Source organism: Pleurodeles waltl, chromosome 7, assembly GCF_031143425.1.
Source record: "Pleurodeles waltl isolate 20211129_DDA chromosome 7, aPleWal1.hap1.20221129, whole genome shotgun sequence".
Classification (NCBI taxonomy): domain Eukaryota; kingdom Metazoa; phylum Chordata; class Amphibia; order Caudata; family Salamandridae; genus Pleurodeles; species Pleurodeles waltl.
In genome coordinates, this window is record NC_090446.1 from 204,903,271 (window position 1) to 204,924,544 (window position 21,274).

General features: G+C 41.6%; 1 protein-coding gene across 1 annotated transcript in view; it reads right to left on the reverse strand.

The window, feature by feature from the left end:
• RAB22A (RAB22A, member RAS oncogene family) overlaps positions 1-21,174 on the reverse strand; it is a 167,732-nt gene extending 146,558 nt beyond the window's left edge. Inside the window, exons 1-2 of the mRNA XM_069243579.1 lie at positions 20,990-21,174; positions 4,558-4,637 (exon numbers count right to left, since the gene is read on the reverse strand). Coding sequence (XP_069099680.1) covers positions 4,558-4,637; positions 20,990-21,055 — 146 coding nt within the window. The 5' untranslated portion in view covers positions 21,056-21,174. The remainder of the gene's footprint in view (positions 1-4,557; positions 4,638-20,989) is intronic.
• Between the last annotated feature and the right edge of the window lie 100 nt (positions 21,175-21,274).

Consider the following 21,274-nt stretch of genomic DNA (forward strand, 5'->3'; position numbering starts at 1 on the left):
CGCAGAAAGGCCTTACAATGGATACGCTCCTTCCGGTCTGGTAGAAAACAGAATGCGACTCCTGCCTTGCTAATCAGAACCCACGAAGATCAGCTGCAGAGTTCCACAGGGCCCCTCCCCGAGCATCACTTTCTTTAACGTCTACATGGCCCCGCTCGCATTCATGGTCAGGGACCACGGACAGAACATAGTTTCCTATGCCGACGATACCAAGCTGATCATCTCACTGATCGAAAACCCCACTACTGCCAAGAAGAAGCCCCGCAATGGGATGGAAGCTGTTGCTGCCTGGATGAAGGACAGCTGCCTCAAGCTCAACTCAGACAAGACCGGGATCCTCATCGTGGGACCATCTACATCAGCCTGTAACGACTCCTGGCGGCCATCGACCCTTGGCAACCCCCCCCCCCCTCAACAAACCACGCATGTAACCTATGCTTCATCCTGGACTCATCGCGACCCACAAAGTCATCTCAGTTGCATCCTCCTCCTTTCACACACTCTGACTTCTCCAGGAGATCTACAAATGGATCCCTAAGGACTGCCGCAAAACTGTAACCCATGCTCTGGTTACCAGCAGACTTGACCTTAGCAACACCCTCTACACCGGTACCACCCAGAAGAACCTAGCTAAACTACTGCACATCCAAAATGCCTCTGCCAGACTCATCCTGGACATCTCCTGCCATGAACACATCTCCAGTCACCTAAGAGACCTCCACTGGCTTCCTAACAAGAAAATTAACTTCAAGCTCCTCATCCATGCTAACAAGGTCCTCAACGACCTAGGACCGGTCTTCCTCAACCAATGCATCACCTTCTACTCCCCTACCAGAACTCTCTGCTGAACAAGCACTAACCACAGTACCCTGCATATGAAAGACCTCACCTGGTGGAAGATCCTTTGCCTACCTCACAGTAAATAGCTGGAAAACCCTGCCTCTCAGGCAGTCACTATCGCCACCTCAGTTCAGGAAGGACCTTAAGACCAGGCTCTTCAACTGAAGCTCAGAGAGACCCTTACGGGTGAGTAGTTGTGCTTTATAAACCCTGATTGGATTTGAAAGTGGGCAAGGAAGAAACAAAAAATTGATAAAACTGCCTAACATTTATATAGAAGAAATATCTAGAATATTCCAGCCAACTGTAAAAGCTCAATCACCCTCCATACACTAACATCTCACAAAGAAATCATTATGCCACATGTGGAGCTAGGGAAATCGCAAGAGCTATAAAAGCAATCTGGCACTATGTGAAAACCATGTTAACTTCATATGATCATAGGTTTGTACCATTGCAGTACAAGAGACCCACCTAATACCCGAAGCACTGATTTTACTATGAGATTTGTAGTAAAGCACAAAGTTATAATTTATTTGAAAATAGTCTGGACACCCAAGTTAGCACAATTTTGTGTGACAATTTTGACAAGTATAATTTTCACTTACACTTTTACTCTTGAAAGGCATTCCTGGTGGGTTCCAGGAACATCACATTAATATGGACATCCCTGGTCATCAGTTTTTACAAATGCCAAGTGGTGTATGCATGCCATTAGCGCAGTGGTTTCTGACCCCAAATGCTGCAGCCATCCACATGGAAACTGAGGTGTTTTTGGCATAGATTTGTTTACAGGGCTTTCCCATTTAAGAAAATAAAAATATACGCAACACCACCTTCTGTCATCCATACAGGCTACACAACTGGGCCTTTGCTTTTCAAAAATATTTGGAGTTGGTAGACTAATACAGCAGCCACCTGCTGCTTTGCAAGGCTTTCTAGATTTAAAATAAACACACCTTTCAGAAGCTGTGGTTAAGGGCATTGCCGGTCTTGGGATATAGATAACCCACACAACAGGGGTTGTGCTTTTAATCGGAAGGATGTTAAGACTTTTGCTTATGTATAATGAAATGCTCTATATTCCAAGCGTCCTACTGCAGGGGTAAGAATTCCTATAGCCCAACGCCTAGGACATATTGTTTGGGGGTCAAGGACAATAAGACTTCATGTTTGTTTTGTCCTTGGGACAAGTAGGCCCCACCCTCAGCAGCACAAACCCTTTGGCTGCCAGTTCACAGCAAAGTGAACTGTCTGCAGTTGGGCTAATATTTATGGCCACATGGTAATGCTGTTCAAACTTGTATTGATGGTTCATTGATGCAAAGCCTTTATTAATAAGGTAAGCAATCTAATTAAATGTTAGAAGGTCACACTGTACTACTGAAAACAAGATTGTATAACAAGATTATGGGAAACATGAAAATAAACAGGCACTGGCTAAGTCAACCGTTCCAACACTAGTGGTCAGTTTTTTGGTTTTGTCAATGTGTGGCTTGATTTGATAGGGCCTTTGTAATACTATTGTTGTGGGAGCTGCCAGGCTCTCACCATTGAAATAAACTTTGGAAGAAAAAAAAAAAAGTGGTCTTAAAACAAAAAAGCACACATAGCCACAGTAGTTCTTGGCACTGAACAAAACGACTTTGTGTGCCAATATGCTCCTTGTGGAAGAGCAGAATGCCATCACTCACAGAAAAGCTAGCCGATGGAGTGGGAGACAAAGAGAATTTTAATAAAACCAAAATGTCTTGGTAAAACACCAAATTGGGGGCTAAAGAAAGTCACAAAACTGCACCCATGGTATGTGTCTCTGCATTAGTGGCTTTCACGAATTCACAAGAATTTACATATGCAGACCAGGAAATCATACTCCTAGAACATATTTGTGAGCTGTATTTTTGCATGAATAAATATGCATGTGTAGATTTGCTCATGCAACAATCCCTTGAGCGTTTACAAGTTCACTTTCCCTCCAACCACTTTTTCCCCAACTCTGGAAGAACTTCTACTTCTGCCCTTGCCAGAGGTAAATGTCCAACCTTTCTCATTAAGGGAAAAGATTAGAGAAGAGCTTGAGAAAATCTTGAAACATACATTTTAGTAGGTCTGCACAGACTCAAAGGCATTCATGCCCAAGACCATTTTCCTTACTGCTTCCTCCAGCCCCAGTATGTAGATCTGGGGATCAGTGGCAAAATAAGAAAATTGCTATAGTAGGGTTTGAAGTTGCTAGTATTTGAGCCCTACTATAGTATTAACCTGGCATAATCTTGCATAATGAGATAGCTGCCATAATTTGTGACTTCATTACATGGCACCAAAGGGACAAGTAGATTTTCTTTTACAGGACAAGTAGATTTATGAAGCAACCTGCCTCATGAACAAGTAGATATTTTATTAAATACCACACCCCTGCTACGGTTAGTCAATTTCCACTCGAAAGCACTTTTTGTAGTCTGCTGCCAACAGACAGTTACACTAGAACCACCAAGAGAGGGGTGTTAGCTCCGCACACATGTTGGGAGCACGGAGTACATTCTGGGTGGGCAGAAGTTGTGTGCTTCCACAAAAAAAAATGCTTATCATCCACACAGCTGTGATCATTTTGTTTATTAAATCCATCTGACAGTGTGAGAATTTTCAGGGGCACACACACGCCTTTGTAATGCTATTAAAGTGTCTTAGATAACATGATAATTTATGACATATTTCTTTGGGAGCAGCCCAGACGAGAGGAGGCAATCAATTACAGACATGGATTTTTAGGTGTGGCGTGACAGCACATTCATAAACCAGACCTATCAGCTTTGCCAAAGCTTGGTGAAAAGATTCACTCACAATCATCGGTCACTATGAGGAATACAAAATTTGAACTGGTAAAGTTGTGTAGCTTTGCTTCATACTTAATTCATTTTAATTTCTCATTATCAAGTGACCCATGGTTGATGCACAATGAAAACCAACTGTGAGCCACTGCTCGGTTGGTGATTTTCTGGCTCCCAGACTACTGAACAAACAACAGGCACCTTAACAGTCTGGCAGACCTAATTGTACATTATTATTTATATATGCGAGTTTCAAAGAAAAAAAAAATTACACAAATTTGTTCTAGTCATGTCTCTTCCCCCCACATGCTTCGAATTTATTTTTATTTTTTTTAACTATTACGTTTTGTGTAATTGAGAGCAAACAAAAACAAATATTTTGCTTAATTCACACCTGCTTGCTCCAAAGAGCACAAATAGAGATAAACCGCAAAAACAGGAAATGTTGACCGCTCCCTTGAAAATGTTTAACAGCTGTTCACCATTTTCTCAGGTCCCTTCAAGGGCCATCACAAACCACTAGACGTACCCATATCTCAAAAGAAGGGCTCAGTACTAGAGGGCAAAAGACAGTATTTAAGGGAGAATTGCATTTACCAATACAATGCAAGAACATTCTGAGAATTGTGTCTTCATGACAATTACCTACAATAATGGCCACCCACAGTTGACTAATACATGCCTACCTCTAGTGCAAAATACAAAGCAAGAGCTTGGCATGCATTCAAATGTACTGGACATAGACATACTGGACCACTTATAAGAAGAAAATGCAGTTTTCGAGAATACCACTGAGCTAGCAATAGCTAGAGCACAGTGAAAAATGTAAAGCTGGAATTAGTTTATTAGCCAATTAGACGCCTCAAATTCAGTTAGTGCTACTTCTTACCCTATTGTTGGATTGATGTTAGGGTCAAAGCTGTCTTCCACAAAACGCCACACTATGCTTGATTTACCAACCCCGGTGTCCTGAAAAAAAATCAATCAAAAGGAATGTCAGTTGAACTTAGTGTGGAACAAATGATAATATAGGATTCACTGCATTTACATTCTCAGATAACAGCATCGAAGTGTTAGGAACAGAAAACAAATGGCAATCTGTAATGTTATGAAGATGGTACAAGAAAATATGTTCATGTTCACCCAGCATAGGATATATAGGAAGCTTGATAAGAGGCAGATTACACAATTACTAACTTCTTTATGGACAATTTTCATAATTTACGCCACCCCAATTTTAAACAGTTTAGTTATACCTGACATATTACCTTTACCTAGGTCAACAGTACTTCGATGAGTAGCCTCTGCAGGGGGTGGTGAAGAGAGTGGGAAGGAAGGGAACAAAGTCTAGCGAGATTCTAACTTATGCCATGCAAACTTTAACAGCTCTTAGTTGGGAGTTTAATTCAGTGAACATTCTTACCAGCTTCCTCACTTGAACTCCTTGTATTAGAGATGCATTATTGCTGCAATTCCAGGCACACAGAGCAGTGGTTCCCAACATGTGGTCCGAGGACCCCTGGGGGTCCACAAAGCCACCTCATGGGGTCCACAACTGCTTAGACATTTTTTAAAAAATGATTAATGAAGTGGCTAAATGTACAGTTGAACATTTCAAAACATATTGTAAATGTCAAGGAATTTGAAATTAGAGAGTAAAAATTAAATTAGTATCTTCAGATTGATTTGTGGGAGCAGTGCATCAAACAGAATATAGCATGGACTATGTGTGGTTTCAGTTGAACTTAGAAAAGCTCCATCCTTCAAACTAAAATTAGATTTTTAAAACCTTATATTTGTTTGCAATTTAAATAAAATGTGTTATTTGTTTGATGAATGCTTGTTTCTGAAGATTGTTTTGTGTTTCAAATTATCAACAATGTTTGGGCCAGGGTATCCGGGTACCAGTAATGACTCACTGAGGGAATCCCCAGATTCCAATAATGATTCAGTGGGAGTCCCCAGGTTCCAGGAAAGATGAAGTGGGGAGTCCACAAAAGTCTAAAGGTTGAGAACCACTGACTAAAAGGCATTCTTTTCCCTTTTTTTTTGTTTTTAATTACTGCTGTTCCGGCATACTTGTCCTAAGCATATGGACATTCCCTACGGCATAAAACTACTAATCCTCAATTGCTGCTATCCTTCCCAAATCAAAGGGGCATGGAACTCCTAAAGCTCGATGCCCAGGATATATTGCTTTGGGTCAAGGACAACAAGTTTTCAATTATTTTGCCCTTAGGACATTAAGGCCCAACCCCATTCACCACAAACCCTTTGGCGGCCAGGTTACTGTACCACACTGTGGATCAGTTAACAATTGTATGTATGTGTTATTGCTGTCTGTTCAAACTTGTATTTATGGATCATTTGTGCAAAGCCGTTATTATTAGGGAGAGCACCAAGAAAATGTTGTATGCCCGTACTGCTTACTGACAGTTGTGCCAATATAAAAATGTATACACACACTTTTGCAAAGGTTAACAATATGAGGCTATGTATCATGCTCCCAGAATGCTCTCAATGTTAAATGCAAATATTTGCAGAAGCTTGAAAGCAAGACTGATGATTTTTTGCTTTAAAAATAAAACATTAACAAAATACAACTAGGAAAAACAAATTAGTGTAACCATTTTCAACAAGTATCTGAGAAACATAAAAATGAACAAACATTGGCAAATCCAATAGGTCTGACATAGCTTGTCAGCCTTTTTGTTTTGTCAATGTGTCTTGTGCTGGTATGTTTTTTTCTTTCTTTCTTATTTTTTCTTATTTTCTTTTTTTTAAACATTGTTGTGGGAACTGTTGGGCCTTTACCATCATAACAAACATTGGCGTAAAGCAAATATATTTTATGATCTTGAAAAGCTCACATTGCCATAGAAGTTTCTGGCAGTGAATAAAGCTACTTTCTGTGGCAATATGCTCCTTGTCAAAGAGCAGAATGCCGTCACTCACATTGAAGCCAGCTTATAGAGAGAGATTTTAATAAAAACAAAAAGGTCTCGGATAACCAATTAGGCACCTAATTGTTAAAGAAAATCACAACCGTGCACCCATGGTATATGTCCTTGCGTTAGTGCAGATTTACAGCTTTCATTAATTCAGAAGAATTTACACAATTAGGCTAGGAAAGTACTCCTAGATAATATTGGTGAACTGCATATTAGCACGAGCAAATATGTATGGGTAAATTTGCTCATGCAAAAAATCTGTTGAGCTTTTACAGGTTTACTTTCCCTCTTACCAATTTTTCCCAACCCCGGAAGTAGTTTTACTTCTGCCCATATCAGGTATACATTTTCAACCTTTCTCTGTATGGAAAAAAGATTAGGGAAGGGATGATGAAAACCCCCACAACATGCAAGTAAGTAGGTTTGCAGAGACTCAAAAGGACATTTCAACCTTTGAACTATTGCTTACCCCCCCCCCCCCATCTAAAGTCCCAATATGTACATCTGCTGAAAGGTGGCAAACTAAGAGGAATGCTAGCATTATAAACCTACATTAGTATGACACAATCAGAGAGGCTATCGCCGGAGACCTTATATAATGTTGTGGCTGCCATAATTTGTCGACCCATGGCACCAAAGGAACAAGTGGATTTATTTTTTCTACAGGACAGGTAGATTTATGAAGCAACTTGTCTTATGGACAAGTAGATATTTTATAAAATGATACACCCCTGAAAACACCCACGTGCAACAAAGTGACAACTATGGTAATTAAGGTCTGATTTACCCTGCGTTACTGCAGTTACTATGCTGTATTTAACTTGTATCACATTCACTCTTGTTCAGTTTCTACTCTGCCAGTAATTAATCATTCAGAAATAAAGTGCTGAGTGCTCCTAATTTGACAGTGTCTCACTTTCAACTTAAGGTGTATTCAGATTACATATGAAAATGGACACCATCTATTTACTACTTCAGAGAAGTATAATAAAAACAAATTAATAAACCTATCTAGGACAAGTTAAAATTTAAATTGAGAAGCAGTAAAAATAAAACACAAAATTGCCATCACACTCACCTATCAGGAATAATGTCTAAATCAACGTGAGGATCTAACTTAGGTGTCCTCATAATGAAAAACTATGGCCTGGTCTTTTAGCAGCATTACAGCTGGTCAGCAATTAACTCTGCTTTTAAGGTTTTTGGGGTGAAAATCATTTTTATGTAACTTTATGGAAGCAGTGCTAGATGTGCAAAGTTAAACAACAAAGATGACAAACAAAAGCCAGAGAACCATACTACGCAAGTCATTAAATAGTTAACACCCATATAATATTAGAGTTAGATCTCTTTATGCTATCCTTATCAAAATATGTTTATTTCTGGGATTACCCCATACACCAGTACAAATACAATTCTTTATATACATAATAAGAATAAGTTAGACACACTAATTTACATAATAGAAGATTTCATTTACCTTTGAAGGCGTTGCTTTAGGTGAACCATTCTCTTAAAAACCATGGCTATATATAACATACTATTTTACAATAAAAGAACAAATTAGCAGTGAAAATTATTAGGTGGCCAGGTAATTCCCAGAGTCTTGTTTCAAGGCTTGTTTTAGGATTAGGTCTACAAGGGTTTTTCTATCCTTATTTTTACACTCCATACAGAATGTAAAAATAATGAAAATACCACGGTCTTTGATAAGCAGGACATTACAAAATGCAGTAAATCTGCTTCATAGAGAAAATTATTTTAATAAAGTTTAGAAGTGTTCTACCGAACGTTTTGGCCGCAAAATAATTGTCTGTTGATATGGCTGAGTCTTGAATACCATGGGCTATGATGTGCCACAAAGCAAAGAGAAGCATTGTTAATATTTTGGGTGGCCTCAAATAATACCACAGTAAATCATCCAAAGATTCTCCCGCAAAAAAAAAAACCTTGAGGCTTATTGGGCACTGCTTTGCCAGCCCAATGAGGACCTGCCCGATGATGAATACCACCACCCATCTGGGTGGGTGAGGACTTTTGCTTGTGAATATTCATATTGCACCGACTCTTCCTTGGCCTGGGTATGAGACTAATGGTGTTCCCCCATGAGACGAACTTAGGAACTGCATAGTCTTGATACGATATCTGTCCTAGTCATGATCTTAAAAAGCAACACATTTATTCCAGAGTGGAACATCAACAGTGACAGTTAATTCTACTTTGGTAGTTTGTTCTTCCAAGAGTGAAGGCGCTAGCCATGTCTGAGGTTTATCTACCTCAGGCCATGTAACCCTGTCAAAGAGGTTAGTTTCAAGATGAATGCGGATATTCTGTACACCACTGTAAAACGCTATCTACACAGTACTGACTCCATCAATGTTAAGTATTAATTCAACTATTATTATAGTTTATGTAATAAATCGCCTGGAAATTTATGGGCTTTTAAAAATTGGAGAAAAAAAAAACGAACCCCCCCCCAGACTGCTTGGCTCTAAGAAGAGATATTAAAAAAAAATCAAGTGAAATCCTAACTACCATCATAGATTATACTTAAATTAAAGCCACTTATTTTGTAAACTTTTTTTAATAACTGTTTACTAACCGTGATTGGTTGTCTTCAAGGAATTACTATTTTTTTTTTCCAGGAACGCATACTGTGATATTTATCAACATCACAAGGATGTAGTTTCTAAGGAGCATGACACAAATACATGGCAATTTTGCAAAAGGTCTCCCTCCTGTTCCAATGTATGTCTCCTAGGGCTGTGTATTCCACCATCCCAATCACTGGACTCCCTCTCGTTTTCACTGGTGTGACATATTTCCTAAGTGAACTGTTGCAAGCAAAATCGTATAAATATATTCGATATCAATTGCCTTCAGTAGACCCTGCCCTCACCTCCCCAATTCACACATTTTTAAAATGTGTTCCCTTAACAATCAACATTTCCATCTCAATGCAGAACCTGTGAGTAGTGGAATCTCTCAAGAATTTGAGAATCCATAGTCCCTCTTTGTCATTTTCAACCACCCATTTTCTTACCTAGATCCTCCCATTTCTTCTCAAGGCTCAAAACTCGCCTTTCTTCAATATTTCGGTGAAATCAAGATTGTGACAAAAAGGGACGAACAGATGCCTAATCAGGTGGTATTAGAGATCGCACTCATGCAACAAAATAGGCTGAACAATTCAGTGATCATAGTTTCTGGTATTGGTGTGAATGTGTCAGAGCCTGGGGCGCTTCTCAGGATTGGGTACCATCATGAGACTGCGTCACTCTGTTGAAGAGAGATTCATTAATGCCAAAGTAACTGAACAGCTGACTTAAAATAGTTACTAACATTGAAAAAAAATAATTATATAGAACACAGCCTTATAATCACCCGAGCCTGGTGACTTATTAAGTTTCAATTAATCTATCATACTTCTTGTTCTTCCCAAAACAATTCTTCAATAGTATTAAGAGTATGTACGGCCTCTGTTTGGTTAATGATGACTTGTTTCTGGTTTGGTAATGAACATATGCTAGCATCCGTGTCATCCACTCACGCCTACCCACACAAGCCTTCATCAACATCCCAAAACAGCTCCTATTTCCACATCATCCCCATCAGTTTTCTTTTGCTCTTTCCCTCTTGCCAACTCAATTTTCACCATCAATTTACTGTCATATAATTGTCCGGCATTACTGCCAAAAGAGCAGTATACACATTTTACCATAGGAAGTGCATATTTGGTTCTGCCCAAATCCAATACTTCCATCTGGGCAGTAAATGTCATAACCATATGCCAAACTTGACACACTGCACACTTACATTCCTCCTCAGGGCTAACTGCCCAAGTTTTCTCTAGCTGGGGCTCTCACTTGTGCAAGTGTAATATGATTAAATGCAACAATCCTTTAGAACAACTTGAACTGTATCCCACAATAATAACCTCCATCTCGTCCCTGTCATTATTAAGTATCAAGTTCCAAATACAATCTTGTCTTCCACATTTAACTTTAGGGTAGCCATTGTTTTCTTTATGAGACATTTGCAACATCTACGACATCAAGGAATGGCCCAGAAGGTGCTTTGTACCACATCTCTTTCACAGTCTGAGCCAACAAAATTTCAGTTAATATGAAGTGGTCCTTGTGACCATGTGCCTTTATATATAATCAATCAATCAATCAATGACACTTATAAAGCGCGCTACATACCCGTAGGGTCTCAAGGCGCTGGGGGGGGGGGGTGCCGCTACTGCTCGAATAGCCAGGTCTTCAGCTTCTTCCTGAAGGAGAGGTGGTCTTGGGTCAGGCGCAGGTCGGTCGGGAGGGAGTTCCAGTTCTTGGCGGCCAGGTAGGAGAAGGACCTTCCTCCTGTAGTCGCTCTTCGGATGCGGGGGACGGCGGCGAGGGCGTGGTTGGCTGATCGGAGGTGGCGCGTGGGAGCGTAGAAGTTGACTCGGCTGTTGAGGTAGCTCGGGCCTTGGTCGTGTAGGGCTTTGTGTGCGTGGGTGAGGAGGCGGAAGGTGATTCTCTTGTTGACGGGGAGCCAGTGTATATATATATATATATATATATATATATATTTTCACCAGACTCACTGACTCAAAACAAATCCTGAGAGTTCTGGGTTACCACCCAAGCACTGTTTAAGACCACTCAGTCAATAATTAGGTCTTGGTGCATGGGAAGTAAAAAGCTACAAAATCAGCGCTGCAAAGTGGAGGTATGTGTTATTCCAATCTTTTTAGCTCAGTTTTTGTAATGCATTGTGGAGGACTGCAGTTTTGTATTAACATTGCAAATATACATTACTATATAAACCTCTTACAAGGCGTTATTATTAGCTATAAAGCTAGAACTGGCGGACGCCAACATAGATGTGGTGATACTTGGCAGCAACAGCTCCTCGATTATGTTGCACAGGTCTGGACAGGCCCTGCCAGGCACTAGGAATTTCGCCAGGAGGCCTCAAAGGGTGGGGCAGGTTCTGATGCTGGGAGCGGTTATTTATGTTGGCCACCAGGAAGCAACTACACTCTTTCATGCATGGGTAGACAGTCTCGCTAGAAGCAAAGTCACAAGGACTTCAGTTATGCGGCACGGGACTGGACAGCCAACTTATACATTAAAAAAAAAAAACTGCAAATTGTCAGGCACATATGAGAGCCCCTTTGTGGGTTACTAAAATGTCACAAACAAACGATATTTTGAAATAACACATGGCCTTCAAGCACCTTCTGCATGCCCTTTTGAATACGCAGATGCTTCTGTGGTATAATAGCAGTAAGATGATTCTTAAGGTTAATTAACCTGCTGGAGCAATCCGTATGCACTTTTGTCACAGCTTAAAACAGTACAGTGGGTTAATGTGCATGTTGCAGCCTATAACATGCAAGGGGCAGAGACAAACAGATTTTTTTTTTAAGAAGATAGCTCAGTAGTTACTGCTCCTGTTTCAGAGGTCCATGTTTGACAATTTTATAATCCTTGAAATATAGCCTAGTAAGTTATGAACCTCCATCAAGAATCCACATGCAAACTACAAAGCATAAATTTAGAAACCTGCTGTTTTTTTTTAGTAACCATTATTTATTCTCGGATTGAAAAAAAAGGTCCTTCTGTTACCAATAAAGAGTTTTTAGGAAGTACTACATACATGGATATTAGTGTAACTGCTCATAAAGACTGCTGCATCTGACAGTCATACAGAGTACGCACATCGCTTGCATTCAAAAGCTTAGAAAACTAAAAACAACACTGAACCCAAGTCATCTCTTGGGCACTTTTAAAGGGCCAACTTTAATGACTGTTTCCTGTCACAAAGGTATTAGTTTCCACCTAGCTGGAAGGAGTCTGAAACAAAACGAGTGCCACTAGCTCTTTATGTGAGGCACACTTATTTTAAACTCAGTTAAAACAGATATTAAGAGTAGGGTGAACAGGCGTCCCGGATTTCTCCAGACAGTCCCGGTTTTGAGAGGACTGTCCAGGAGTCCCAAAGCTTCCATTAATTGTAAATATATGACCCAGTTTTTTGGACAAAGATCAAATCATGCTGAAAAACAAAATTGAAAGGTATGCTCTCCTTTCACAGGTCCTTCTGGAGTATGAAATAACCAAAGTAATTTATCTGTTGCTGCCAAGCAGCGCAGAAGAAGGACTGCAGACTTCTCTCAAAAGAGAGAGAGAGAGGGAAGGAGGGCAGGGGCGCAGGGTGGATATCCTGATTGATTGATTATGATTATATATTTAAAAAAAAGAAAAAAAGAAAAAAATCATACACATACACAACACAAAAAGGGACAGGTCAGATATGGAAGTAAGACTAAAGAATTTAGTCCTACTTCTCTGTCTGACCCTTTCCAGTTTTCGCATCTCAGAAATCTGGTCATCCTAATTAAGAGGTCTCTCTCATCCTGTTGGTTAATCGGCTGTGTTGTAAAGTGCAGAATTTTCACCATTTTATATGGGCAGTGGGGAGGATGGTGTCATAAAATTTACCTGTGTTGATTTTGGTTCCCTGTCTGGTCCTGGAGTCACACCAGTTATATACGCACCAGACTAGATAAAATGAATAAGATCCTCAAATGACAGAATGACTGTAAAACACTTGAGTACCTTGAATCATAAATATTTGATTAGGTTCCTATACAGACACCAGTGAATTACTCAGATTTCAGAAAACGCCACTCTAAGTTCACAAAAACTACAGGAAAATCACCTGTAAATAAAAGGTTATGGAAATGGCACAGTTAGAAATTGAGTTTCTGGTTGGCAGAGGTATACACCTTCTCCAAGCAGGAACTAAAATCCTAATCAGTGTAAGTCACAAACACAGCCTAAATTAACCTGTGCGAACCCCCTCGTAGCCTGGTACAGAGAAATGAGGCTTAACTCAAGAGTTAATGCGTTAAGTATTTGTGCAACACTACAAACACTTAAAGAGTGAAAACACCACACAAAAAGATACCACACTTAGAAAAATAGAACTTAATCTAATAAGCCAAATAAGACCAAAATGACAAATCCAAAAATTAGAACCTTGAGATATGAATTTTTAAAGAATAAACTGAAATGTAGTGCTTAAACGCATAAAGCGACAACCAGGGCCAGGGGTGTGGAATTTATTAAAATATCTACTTGTCCACGGGACAGGTCGCTTCTCAAATCTACTTGTCCTGTAAAAAGATCTACTTGTCCCTTTGGTGCCATGTAGTGTGGCGCCAAATTATAGCAGCAATCTCATTATGTAAGAGCTCTGATAATAGCCTCTCTGATTATGCCAGGGCTACTACCATAGTAGGGCTTGAATACTAGCAGTTTCAATCCCTACTGTAGCAATTTCCTTATTTTTCCACCTTTCTGCAGATCTGCATACTGGGGCTGGAGGAAGCAGTAAGCAATAGTTCCAGGGCTGGAATGCCTTTGAGTCTGCAAACCTACTAATCTGCATGTTTTAAAGATTTTCACCAGCTTCTCTCTAATATTTTCCCATAATAAGAAAGGTTGGACATTTACTCCTGACAATGGCAGAATTAGAACTTCTTCCAGGGTTGGGAAGAAAGTGGCTGGAGGGAAAATGAACTTGCAAATGCTCAATAGATTTTCACATGAGCAAATCTACACATGCGTATTTACCCATGCTAAAATACAGTTCACAAATATTTTATAGGGGTACGACATATACCATGGGTGCACTTTTGTGACTTTCTTTAAGAATTTGGGTCCACATGTAGGTAGGTTCAGATTTGTGACCCGCAAATTGCGAGTCGCAAATCCGAATGTAGGATGGTGTCCCTGACACCATCTGTGATTCGCAAGGGCTTCGCAAATGTTCACCTCATGAATAATCATGAGGTGGGTCGCAATTTGCGACCCCCTTGCGAATGGCGGCCTCACAGGGATGGTGGCCTGCTGGAGACAGCAGACCACCATGTCTGTGACTGCTTTTCAATAAAGCAGTTTTTTTTTTTTTGTAATGCAGCCCGTTTTCCTTAAAGGAAAACGAGATGCATTACAAAAACGAAAAATGAAACGTTTTCGTTTCATTTTTTCAGAGCAGGCAGTGGTCCGCAGGACCACTGCCTGCTCTGAAAAAATGTTTACAGTGACATTCACAATGGGGAAGGGGTCCCAGAGGGACCCCTTCCCTTTTGTGAAAGTGTTAGCACCCATTTGAAATGGGTGCAAACTGAGATTGGTTTGCGCCCGCATTCGCAAAACAATCCTACATTGCACTGCGAGTCGCAATTAGGAAGGGAACACCCCTTCCTAATTGCGAGTCACAAACCCGTTTTGCGATTCGGTAACCAGGTTATCAAATCGCAAAACTGGGTTTGTGCATCGCAATGTGCTTTTTGCACGTCGCAAACAGCGAAAGTCGCTGTTTGCGACATGCAAAAAGCTACCTACATGTGGGTCTTGGTCCCTAATTAGGTCTGGTGTTAACAAAGACATTTTGTTTTTATTAAACTTCTATTTCTCTCTCTTTCGGCTGGCTTTACTGTGAGTGATCGTATTCTTCTCTTCCACAAGGAGCATATTGGCACACAAAGTAGTTTTGTTCAGTGTCAGGAACTACAGTGGCAATCAGTGACGTAATGAAACTGGAGGGTGCCCCTTTGCAAAGAACATGGAGGAGCCCCCTCTCCAGACTCACTCAGGGCAGGTGCTGTGCTGAAGGGGCCCCCTGGAGGGCGGCTGCGGGGCCTTTGTTATGCCACTGGTGGCAACATGTGCTTTTAGAGTTCAAAAACGTTTTGGGGGGTTTTTGCCAGTGTTTGTTACAATGTTGAGGACCTGGTAGCTCCCACAACAATAAAGTGTTAGAAAAGCCATGTCAAAACAAGACACGCATTGATGAAACTAAAAGACTTATAAAAATATGTCAGATCAGTTGGCTTTGTCAGTGTTTGTTTATTTTCATGCTTCCCATAATCGTGTTGAAAATGGTTACACTGATTTTCCATTAGAAATATTTTTGGGAAATACTAGCATGCATCAAAACATTTTACTAAATGACACTTCATTTGCATATAATCAGAGAGCATTCTGGGAGCATTATACTTAGCCTCATAGCCTAAACTTTTCAAACTTGTGTATACACGTTTTTTTTTTTTTATACTGGAACCAACGTCAGTAGTGAAGTGTGACATTAAAACATTTATTTACAGCACTCACCCTAATAATGAAGGTTTTCAAATAATGAACCATAAATACAAGTTCGAACAGCATTATCTCTTGGGAACACATTACCTCAACTGCAGAGAGTTCCACTCTCTGTAAACAAACAGCCAAAGGGTTTGTGCTGCAGAGGGTTGGGTCTACTTGTCCCAAGGACAAAGTAAACATACAGGGCGACTGCGATGGAGCACGGGCTGGCAACACGTACCCTGTTGGTCCCACTGAACAAATGTACTTTAACCCTGGTTGTGTCACCAACAAGAATGCGTGGAGCAGGCTGAAGCCATGCGATGGTCCTCGTTGTGGATGCAGTGCATCAATCCTTCCCACACAGTAGTGAAGATGTGTCGATTTTCTCCATGCAACAGCAGCGATGCGTCAGGTCCGAGATGCTGCAGTTCCGATGTGCCAAGATCAAACCCTGCAGGGGAGGTGATGAGTCTTCTCCGACCCACACTATGGCTGATGCATCGGTTCCAACCCAAGCAGCATCAGACTGGGTTATCTTGGCAGGGCAAGACTTGCTGCTGGCAAAGTCCAGGTGCTGATGCAGGTGAGTTTGAAGTCTAGTGTCCCCGAGATTCAAAGGACTGGTAAGCTGGCACTTGGAGTCACTGTGGGTGTTGGGTTCAAGTGATGTGGACCCAGTCCTTCTCACCCAGGCAAGGAGGAAAGTAGGTCAGCACAGCAAGAAAGCGGTTCTTCCAGAGAAGCAGTCCAGCAGAGTGGCAGTCCTTGCTGCAACACAGCAGTCCTTCCTGGCAGAGTATCCGTAGGTCCAGAAGTGTAGTGAGTTGGTAGGGTCAGAAGTCCAGTTCTTATACTCAGTGGTGCCTTTAAAGTGGGGGATACTTCAAAGAACAGCTTTAAAGTGCACAAAGGTCTTCCCTTCCTGCCTAACCCCAGATCTACTACGTGGGGTTAGGCAGTCCTTTGTGTGGGGACAGGACACAGCCTATTCAGGTGCAAGTGTGAGGCTGTGACCAGCTCCTCCCTCCCATCCTGCCCAGGATAGACCACCAGGATGCAGATGGCCCATTGGTCACACCTAAGATCCCTTTGTGTGTGGCTGTCCAGAGGGAATGCACTAATCCCAGCTGTCACCCAACCCCCAATGTGAATTTAAGACAGGCCGCAGGGCTAAGAGAAGAAAAAATATAACTTTCGAAAAGTGGCAATTTCCAAATCCTAACAATAAATCTGACTTAACCATAAAGATGATTTATCATTACAATTCCATAAGTACTAAACATGATACATCCACCTCTGCACAATCAGGAATTACAGCTTACAAATATAATAAGGAATACCCAATATTATCCTATGAGAGGTGTAGGCCTGACTGTAGAGAAAAATGAATGAGTTTTTCACTATCAGGACATGTTCTAAAGTGCTACGTAAGTGGGTGGCACAATCAGTGCTGCAGATCCACTAGCAAAAACAACAGATGATGGACGGAATGCAGAACAAATCAAACATTCACCCACAGTCACAGATCTGGGTTTAATCCATCAATTTTCTTGCTTGCCATGTAATTCCAGTTTTGACCCAGCCACATGCACATCAGTCTTGACACCGTTTCCCATGGGAACAGTCCAGCACGAACTACCAGGCCAGGTCCTCCCTCGACCAGAAACAAGCATTCTGGGACCGGTTTCAGGGTATCAACCTTCATCAGCCATGCTAGCTTGAATCTGGTGGCATAGCAAACACAGGACCCATGTCTGGGAATACCCTTCCCACTTAGGGCGACAAATGCAAAAACAACTGATGATGGACGGAATGCAGAACAAAGCAAACATTCACCCCCAGTCACAGATCTGGGTTTAGCTCATCAGTGCAGTGATACTACAAAGCACTCACTGCAGCCCTGCAGACTGGGACATTTCATGTGTACAAAAGCAGGTTCTTTGTTCCCGCAGACTGCTCTGAGTTTAGGGGAGTCCATTCTCCAACCCCCTCAGCGAACTTCATCATAGGGTTACGGAATTTTGCCCTGACAACATAATCTCTCTGTTGCCTTAAGCCATATCAACAGGACCCTCAATACGACGTGAGCCTAAGGGTGTAGAGTGCTAGCCGACTTGTCCACAATCCTGCTGAAGTGGTGACAGAGCTGCTAGTGAGGAGTTATAGCAGTTGTTGGAGCAACCCTAATATAGGTAAGTGGCAATTCACTACTCCTATTACGACTACGAAAAAAAAAAATCACTAATAGGCACCATCACCAGCTTTTTGACTAATGCTATGGGCCCCAAAAAAACAGAAATTGAACAGGTAGAGGAGACATGGGGTGGCACAAAGAAGGCACTGACCCTGGCCTCAACAGGAGACTCACCAGTTGACCATTTACCCACTAGTGATTGCGCTAATACCAGCCAAATGAACCTCCATGGGGTCCTCAGAGAAGGTAGTGGTTCATTCAGGTGTGGAAAACCCTTGTGTATTTACAGGGAGCTTGGACATAGTACAAGTGGATGAACCACTAACTACAATGGACACTGATTCATCACAGTCTAAGAAGCAGAAAAGCAATGTATGGCAGATGAAAACCAGCTAAGAAAAGCCACTGTGGTCACAAGAAGACTTAACAAAGTAGTTATAAATAGACCATCTGAGAAGTGCTTATAAAGGAGTACCGCCTGATAAACCAATAGGTATTGAAGCTAGGGTTGATCCTATTCTGCCACAGTTAAAACACTTGGAGAATGTGTTCCTGAAACTGCTCAGCCTGGTAGTCTCAGCGCTTAACAGCATTTAAGGGGCACTAAAAGATCTTAGGGCAACTTACCAGGCTAGTTGAGCAGGTAAGAAACTATAGAAATGTGTTTCAGGGTCACACACCCAAACCAGCCAACATCACAAACAATATTGCAATGAGTAATGCATCTTGGGTACATTTCATAACAGTCACCATGCAGTAGCATGATTGCACTCCCCCATGCAGTCTCTTGCCACGCAGCCACTACCAGGCTATCTGTCAGTCAGAATACTGAAAGAGTCATCTGTCACAAGACATCCTAAGATCCTACAGTTACCCAACGGGGCAGTCTCCTTAGCTGATGAGGCGTGATACCCTGAAACCCATCCCAAAATGCTTGTTTCTGGCCCAGGGAGGGCAAGCCCCGGCAGTTCAGGTTGGGCTGTTCCCAAGGGGAACAGGGTCAAGACTGATTTGCATATAACTGTGTCTAAACTGGGATGGCTTGGTGAGCAAAAGACTGATAGATTAAATCTAGATCTGTGACTAGGGGTGAGTGTTTGAAAAATTCCTGCACTCCGTTCATCATCCTTCTGTCTTGCTAAAGTGGTCCTAAGTGACCAGGGTATGCCCAGACATGGGTCCCTTGCTCACTGTACCAAAGGATTCAAGCTAGCCTGGCTGATGAGGGGTGATACCCTGAAACAGGTTCCAGGATGTTTGCTTCTGGTCCAGGGAGGAACTGGCCTGGCAGTTTAGGCTGGACTGTCCCATGGGGAACAGATTCAAGACTGATTTGCATATGGCTGGGTCCAAACTGGGGTGAGGTGGTGAGCAAACGAATTGATGGCTTAACCCAGATCTATGAATGGGGGGTGAATGTTTGATTGATTCCGTCCATTATTTGTGTTTGCCATTATTTGTGTGTGTTTACTTTTGTCGCCATAAGTGCACCTGGTATGCCCAGACATTGGTCCCAGGATCATACCATTATCAACTAAGTTCTACCTATACCTAATACATTTTGTCGCTAATGACATCAATAGACTAACAACCATATTTATCTAATTACTGTACCTTCATGAAACTATTTACATATAGGCTTATTAAATTATAATAGTGAACTAAAACATAACACATCTTCCCCACACAATAAAATACCAAAACAAGAAGGGAAGGAAGGGAAGGAATTTACATTAGAACGGAATCAATTATATCTAAAAATTGTGGTAATTCCAGAAATCCAGGTGTCTTTCATGTTACTGTTGGACAATCTAGTGTAATCCTTATTCCATACAGGAGGCTTGGTCACTCGACTACTTGAGAGATCTCTGTATACTGTTCCGGAACTTTATCTGCATAGGTTCCTCCCATGTAGGGATTTTGTCTGCATTCTTGGCATTGATAGGTACATGTCTTGCAACTCTGTCCATGCTCCAGCATTGTCCATTTTCTAAAATAACAACATTCTTCTTTACCTTAGAAATGCAAAATGTTCCCATGAATTTAGTCTCTTTCAATCCTGTTCTCGAGTAACCAGCTGGTTTTCTGATCATCACTTTATCCCCCACCTTCCAGCATTATTTTTTTACCCCAAATTTGGCATTATACCTTTCCCTATATTTTTCTTGATATTTTGATATATTTGTATTGGCACATGGAGATGTATTTTTACACTGTCTTCCCCCACCCCACCCCCGCCTCGTAATGCTGAGAAGGGTGATATTTTCGTAACAGAGCTGGGAGTGGTATGATAGGCCCATAACAATTTGTTCAACATTCCATCCATCATTTGTGTTTCTTTGATGCAGGTCCACTAGCTGCATTTAATGTACAGGTCCTAGGTACATGTAGTGCACTGTACTAAGGACTTGCATGTAAATTAAAGATGCCAATTAAGTATATACCAATAAAACGATGTTTTGGGTAGAGATCAAACGCACTTTAGCAGTGGTTAACAAAGATCAAGTGCACAGAATCAGAAGGACAACAAGAAACGAATTCAGCAAAAGTGGAGGCAAGTTTGTGGGGTGTGGTGGGAAGGCCAGGTCTCACAGGCCCACAAAGTGAAAACTTGGAAAACCTGCATCCCCTCCACCGTTTAAACACAGACACGTCCTTGTTTGAAGAGTTCAACCAACATTTTAACGGCTCACACCCAAAACAAATCAATGTTCCTTCCGGAAACTAAAATCATTCCAACAGTCTAATGTATTTTAAGAGACACGTCAATTTGAGCAACAAAAAGTTACCTCCACCCCCTCGGGGTTGGCAATCCAGTCTACAGACTATTTTTCACTAATATATCACATATCTCTAGGCGGTAATGACACCACCGCCCTAGTGTTCTGCTACATCACGTTCCTTGTGAAAGGTGCTGCCCAAATCAACCCTCGGAGACGCGCTGCGAGTACGCCATCAACTCTCTACGAGCGAATACTACCCCTGTTTAGCAAGGACCATAGCAGCCCCTGTATCACTGCTGTCACTCACCCCCAGCAAGCACACCTTCAGCTCGCGAAGGGACATGGTGGGCGGTGGCTCCCCTTCTGTTCCCATTTAGCTGCCGTCTAGTACAACTCCAAGCTCATCGCAACGTCTGCCATCATCATGGAAGGAGGATGTGCAAACCACATCACGTGACCATCCGACCCCTCCGCTCCGCCTCCTGCCATTTTGAAAGCCGTGCAGTTTCCGTCACGTGACCTTACTCCACAGTCAATATTTAGAGATCACTCTGAGTAATTAATTAAGAGCTCAAGAGCGGAGAATAGCAGT